The 6,754-nt window shown below is 42.5% G+C and overlaps 1 protein-coding gene across 1 annotated transcript in view; it reads left to right on the top strand.

Moving 5' to 3' along the window:
* Positions 1-6,754, top strand: part of LOC111866093 (PAX3- and PAX7-binding protein 1) — a 28,137-nt gene that overhangs the window by 6,964 nt on the left and 14,419 nt on the right. The window contains exons 4-7 of the mRNA XM_023854676.2: positions 3,713-3,824; positions 4,276-4,412; positions 4,493-4,572; positions 5,409-5,620. Of these exons, the coding sequence (XP_023710444.1) occupies positions 3,713-3,824; positions 4,276-4,412; positions 4,493-4,572; positions 5,409-5,620 (541 nt within the window). The remainder of the gene's footprint in view (positions 1-3,712; positions 3,825-4,275; positions 4,413-4,492; positions 4,573-5,408; positions 5,621-6,754) is intronic.

The raw sequence follows: 6,754 nt of genomic DNA, 5'->3' as shown, positions 1-6,754 counted from the left end.
AAACCGGGTGACAGAGCGGGATACTTCCACGCCCCCTGTCACCACGGCATAATAGAGGTGTAGCGTCGGCATAACAGTGAAGACAGCGGTGAGATAACCCATCCACCCCTGTCGTAAGGACGTAAGAGCGCAAAAGTGGTGGAAGCGGTGGGGATTTACCTCCACGCCCCCTCCACGAAATAACAAAGGCTATCTTTATGTTAGTGTTTTTTAATAGTTTTGTGATTTTTCGTATGTAGTTTCCTGTATAAGTATAAGTGACCCATTTTTGTTGTTCTTTTTTGTCTTTGTTATCCGGGTTACTTATCTTTTGTTTAAGTTAGTTATATAGGGACCAGGGATGCAATTGGGATGATGAGAATTAGAGCAGAACGAACTTTGGAGATAGATGAAGAACTGTGTGTTTGCTTCATAGACTGGCAGAAGGCATTTGATCGTGTAAACTGGACCAAATTAATGCAGATCCTAAAGGAAACAGGTATCGATTGGCGTGAAAGAAGATTGATTAGCAAATTGTACATGGATCAGAAAGTTAGAGTACGACTGGACAGAGGGGAGACAAGAAGTGTGCAGATTGGAAGAGGAGTTCGACAAGGATGCTGTTTATCACCAATTCTGTTCAACTTGTACAGGGAATGCCTTACCAAAGAAGCTCTGGATGGGCTTGGAGACTTCAAATTAGGAGGGCAAATTATTCAAACTGTGAAATATGCAGATGACCTTGTGTTAATGGCTAAGGAAGAAACTGTGCTACAGGGCATGATTGATAGACTAATTGAAATTGGAAGGTGCTATGGCATGGAAATGAATGTGGAGAAAACAAAAGTAATGAAAATTTCGAGACAACCAACCCCAGTCACAATAAAGATAGACCAAAAACAACTGGAGAATGTGAAATGTTTTAAATATTTGGGTAGCTTGTTAACAGATGATGGAAGGTGTACTTGTGAAATTAAATCCAGGATTGCCATGGCAAAAGCTGCATTTAGCAAGAAGAAGAATCTTTTTACCAGCAAATTGGACTTAAATTTGAGGAAGAAACTAGTGAAATGCTACATTTGGAGCATAGCTCTGTATGGGGCTGAAACATGGACACTTAGGGCAGTAGATCAGAAACATCTGGAAAGTTTTGAAATGTGGTGTTGGAGAAGGATGGAGAAGATCAGTTGGACCGATTATGTGAGAAATGAAGAAGTGTTAATTAGAGTCAGTGAGCAGAGGAATATCCTACACGAAATAAGAAAACGGGAGGCTAATTGGATTGGTCATGTTTTACACAGAAACTGCCTTCTAAAAGAAGTTATTGAAGGAAAGATAGAGGGGCGGATAGAAGTGACAAGAAGACGTAAGAAGATGCTGGATGACCTTGGGGACAGAAGAGGATACTATTAATGTTATATTTTAGCGTCCTGTTGCACTGATTTAAGTTCATGATTTGTGCATACACTTATCTAAGTGTATGCACTGCAAGACGGAATAAACAAATCATGAGGATACTATTGTTTGAAGGAGAAAGCTCAAGATCGCATTAAGTGGAGGAATTGTTTTGGAAGAGACTGTAGACCTGTCGTCTGACAGATTACTGATGATGATGATGATATAGGTGTGTGATGTCTTCCTTTCTATAGCCATTATTTAGTGCTATATTAATGATAGTGTTTAATTCTTTGTTTTTAGCATTTTTCTCAAGTGGTAGTGTAATACATCATCAGAACACACCCACACTAACGTCATAAACACAACAAGTATAAATCATGCGACACAGCACACTCTAGAACAGTGAAAACAACACAGCAAGCCACGAACAAACCCTGGGCAACAGCAAGGTAGGCTGAAACAAAATCCTCAAATCTATATAAATAAAAATGTAAATGTTCGTTTGTTCAGGATCTTAAATCGCCGAAAGTTCTTCACCGATTGCTTCGAAATTTTGACACAACATTGCATTCGAATGCGCGCGTGTTTTTATATACCTGTTATATAGATGTCACACCTGTGACAGGTAAAAACATGCTTCTTTTGAAAAACAGAATTGGAATTTGGAATTCAGAAGAGTCACACCTATGGAAACTCTAGAACAGACCATTGCATAGGAAGTAACAACAGCGATACTGTATCGAATCTCCATGGTTATGACGAACACACGGAGCGTTCCCACAGAGACAGCGCAGTAACAATGGGTCGTTTCATAGGAATCGTGGAATCAACAAAGCAGTGTTTCCGCAGTTATGACATAGGCTTATTTGCATAGCAGCGGCCAAGGGTATAAAAGGGTGTTGAATTCATTCGCCCAGTCAGTCTTGGATTAGCTGCCGCTGAAGAAGGTTGGAACCTAGACACCAAGAGATACAGAAGTATTGGCCGAGAGATTGTGTAACCAGTAACTCTTAATACTGCAAGTGGCGATAATTGTAAAGTGTGCAAGTGAATTACAATAAAGATTCGCTATAATTAATACGGCGTAAAGTTATTTGTAGCGTGACATACCCAAACATGCTACATGCATTACTGACGCGTGCAACATGTCACATCCACATCAAATTTGTGCATTGTTTGCAATCATGTTGACCGCCTGCTCTCCTTCATCTCCAACAGAGTTATGGGAGAAATATAAATCACACATGGCTGAAGATATTTTCCGTCGAATACGCAAGGAAAATTCCAATATCCAACAGAATTTTTTAATTCAGTCAATCTGCCACAGCAACGCGTGGCCGGGTACAGCTAGTAAATAAATATATTGTAACGTGTTGCGTTACTGAAGACGCCGTTCGGATTGTTAACTGGTTTATTCAACAACCTACAAGTAACGGCTACAATTAATTATCACATAGTTGCGGGGTTTCACACTTTATAACCCTGTTCGCAATAATCTGTTAGCACTGTTGCAGGGTTTCACGATTTATAACCCTATTCGCAAATCAGTTCACTCTATCTTCAGTAGGCTACACATATTCACAGTACGGGAGCTGTACAAGTCTCTCTGTCTCACACACTCCCAGTTACACAGTTACACACACGTCCGGTTCTTCTTTCCGCGACGGCTGCTATATTCCAACTCAACTCGCAGGCTGCTGCCTTGAGAACTCTNATATATATATATATATATATATGTATATGTATAGACACTAGGGTCACTGAAATAGTACAATACCCATAATATATTTGCAGAACCTCCTCATCAAGATAGAAAGGCGGCACAAAATCTGCCCCATACAAGAAGGACGATAGGAGTACGGACACGAACCTATGTGGTTTAAAAAATTTTAACTATTGACAATAAAGGTTTTTTAAATAACATCTAGAAACTTTTAAAAACTTTACAACACCAGGAAGCTGCTGTGATTGTGATACGTTCGACTTAATGCGTACTGTGCATTATAGGATATAAGTGTATGTATTTTAAATCAAAACACCTATTGCGATGGTAATTTCCAGTTTGTAATGCTGTTCGCTCTGAAGATGGCCCGTAAGGACCGAAACATGTAAGGGAAATAAGTTTTAACGTAGTAAAAACTTACATGTCACATTGGACGGAGTGGTTTGTATTTTTAATTGAGATTTTTTGCCATGGAAGGGGCAAGGCCCTCTCAATTTTACTGCTTTAGGAGGATCCAAAGATTAAGAGTACTAGGCATAATACAAACCATTGTAACTTACTTGATTCAGTTGGGTGCCATTCTGTGAGCACAACATGCTCTTGTGTCGTCAGGTGGCCGGATTCCAGACGCAGCCATGATCCACGCTGCACGCAAACGTAGACAGCTGGCTCGGGAGATGGGGAATGACTACATCCCAATTGAGAACAATTCCATCAACAAGAAGTGAGTTTATTCAGTTTTCCCGGAAGTGTATAAGGAAACTGAAAAAATGTTGCAATTTAATTTTGGCTTAAGTGTACCAGAAAACTGAGATGTCTCTCTTGAAAGTTGTGTTTGTTTGCTGTCCAAATGGACTGATCTTAGGCAGTGGGCAGTTGGGTTGTTGTTGCTCCACAGGTCAGTATTGATGCTGTTCATGTATGTCTGTATCACGGCAGCAGTTTGAACAGTAATACTCCATTTTCATTTTCACATCAGAAGTCTTCACTTATGTATAGGAGGTGTTAGCTTTGGTTCAGTTGCAGTATCTGAAATGTTCGCCCTTTCTGACGTTTCGATATAGCAGCCGAATTGTGAGATGTGGTTTGTGCATGTTTGCTGCATGTCACTCTCACGTGTGGTTTGACAGACATTGGTTTCACATGATCTCAGCTGGTGATGTTTACGTTGGCAGGCCTGATGCAGGGAAGCGATTGATGCGCGAGGAGGATGAGGAAGGGAGCGATGAAGAGAGAATTACAATGGCAGTGAACACGGCTGCCAGAGACCGGGAACGGCGTAGGGAAGCATTCATGGCAGCTCAGGACACAGGTAAGTAACACCGCTTGCTGAACTGACGCTACCACAGCAGGTGAGATGACAAACTGTAAAGGTTGCTTCTGTGTTTGCAGATGCAGGGGAGGAGAGTGGAAAGGGAGAGGATGATGAATGGGAGTCGCAACAGATCAGGAAGGGTGTGAGTGGTGCGCAGGTAGGTAATTGTTACAAGGTCTGAGGCTTCATAGATTCATGTTGAGGTTTTGTGGGTTGTGACACCCTGTAGCCTGGCAGGTGGGTGCTTTCTTGCTTCTTCTCTGTAGCAGTACTTCCATGTTTCAGGGTATGTGGTTCCCATTGGCCTGCCTGGGCCCAGTCCTTTTCTTCTGCTCTCTGATTGGCCACTTTTGTACTGTGTGATACACATCTTTCACCCTTATTCAAAAGAACCAGAATTTTCTGAAGTTGACTCACTTCTGTCCTGAAGTTTTAGGCAGTTGGTCCCCCCCACCAGCTCAGCACACAGTGACATAACCCAGCCACTCATGTCTTTATGTTGCTTGGGCACTTCTAGTTGTGGTTCTATTGTGGGGGGAAAACCATTTGAGAACAGTAACGGTAAGTATCCTTCCAGTGAAACTTCACCATCTTGTTGTGGCCAGTTGAATTTCTGAGGTGACTGTACTAGGATGTTTCTGTGTAAGGGTTGTTGTTTGGGGGGTTGGGCAGTTACAGATTGATCTGAAAAAAAATGGGTGACTTTTACATGATGGATTTTGTGGGAAAATATGGGAGGCAGTAACATGGTGGCTGTTTTGGTGTGCTCTGATGGCCATGATATGGGCACTCGCCTCAGGTTCCAGTTGAGATGTACTGCTCGAGTCAGTTGTCTCCTGAACAGAAGTGTCAGTTTTAGACACAACATTCATTTGAACTACATGTTATGATTCATTGCCATGTTGTACAGAGCACTGAGCATCCTGGGATGGATAGAGGTTGTCGCATTGCACAAGAGTCATTACTGTCTGACCTTTCTCATTTGTGTCACAGTTGGCAATAGTGCAGCAGGAGTCTCTGCATTTTCACCAGTATGCTGTGGTTCCCATGATGCCTGCTCCATTGCCTGCTCCCAGCCTGACGATGGAACCCATGCCGATTGCTGCAGGGTGTCCCCCAATGATTCTGCATGGTGTTGGCCCCCCATCACCCACACAGGCAGACGCAGCTATGCCACAAGCCATTGCGAGCAAGTTGCGCGACAGGTAATAGGCAGCCAGTGGGGCAGTGTCACTGAGTGACCCACAGTTACCTGTAATGTCCTAACTCTTTATTTCTTATAGGAATTGCCTGTGCTTAGTGTATGCTCGAGAACCATTTCAGGGGAACAGTTTGCTGTGGTAAAGGGAGATTATTAATATTAAGACAATGTTAAGAATCTCCCTAATCAAGTTACATAGGAGGCACAACATCGGCCACCTTGAAGAGAGACGACAGGGGTTATTGACACGAACCGTATGGTTTATGTATTTTAATTTTTAACAAAGTTTTTTAAAACTTTAAACCAACTTTAAATATTTCTATAACCAGAAAGGCTGCTGTGAGTGATAGATGGAACATTGTGTAAGTGGACATTACATGTGTATTTGATATGACAACTGTCGTGATAGTGGTTTCTAAAAAGTGTTTGGTGCCTCTGAAGATGATCCAAATGGACCAAACATGTAAGGATAGTGAATCATCAAGTGAAAAACTGAAATAGTCACATTGGACGGACTTGTCTTTTGTAATTGTAACTATAGGACAGTTCAACTAGTGGTTGTCTCTTCATACGAAGGGGGACCCAAAAATAACCGGAAACGACCTGTTGCGCGCGCATGCTTTGTAGTTACGAGTTGTGCTGCTAGGTGGTGTTAGCTGGGGGTCTCCCGTGACTGTTAGTGAGCTGGCGCCAGTCTGAGTTAAGTGGTTTGTCTGTGGTGCTCTGTTGTGTGCGTTCCTGTTTCAACCCTTTGGCAATTAGTGAGATGGCCGACCAGAAGGAACAGAGTGTGCGTGAAATTTTGCTTTCTGTTAGGGAAAACTGCACTTCACTCTTCAAGTCGCGGCAAACATTCACGCGGTTTTCTCTTTGGTCATCTCCGAGCAAGCGAGGAACAAATTTTGCAGACACCCGTCTCATGTGCAAACCTTCGGTTAAAATTCGCTGGACCGTGCTCCATGAGATGTTCGTTTCCTCAGAAAGTTGGTCAATGGTCTTTCGACGATCTTCATCAATTGCACGTTTGATTTTGGCAATGTTTTCGTCATTTCTTCCTGTCGAAGGACGCCCGGGGCGTGGCATGTCTTCTGTTGACATGTTGCCAGATTTGAAACGGGAAAACCACTCGTAGACCTGT

This window comes from Cryptotermes secundus, unplaced genomic scaffold (genome assembly GCF_002891405.2).
Source record: "Cryptotermes secundus unplaced genomic scaffold, Csec_1.0 scaffold318, whole genome shotgun sequence".
Lineage (NCBI taxonomy): Eukaryota > Metazoa > Arthropoda > Insecta > Blattodea > Kalotermitidae > Cryptotermes > Cryptotermes secundus.
The sequence above is the reverse complement of the archived record's forward strand: the minus strand, read 5'-3'. Positions and strand labels throughout refer to the sequence as shown.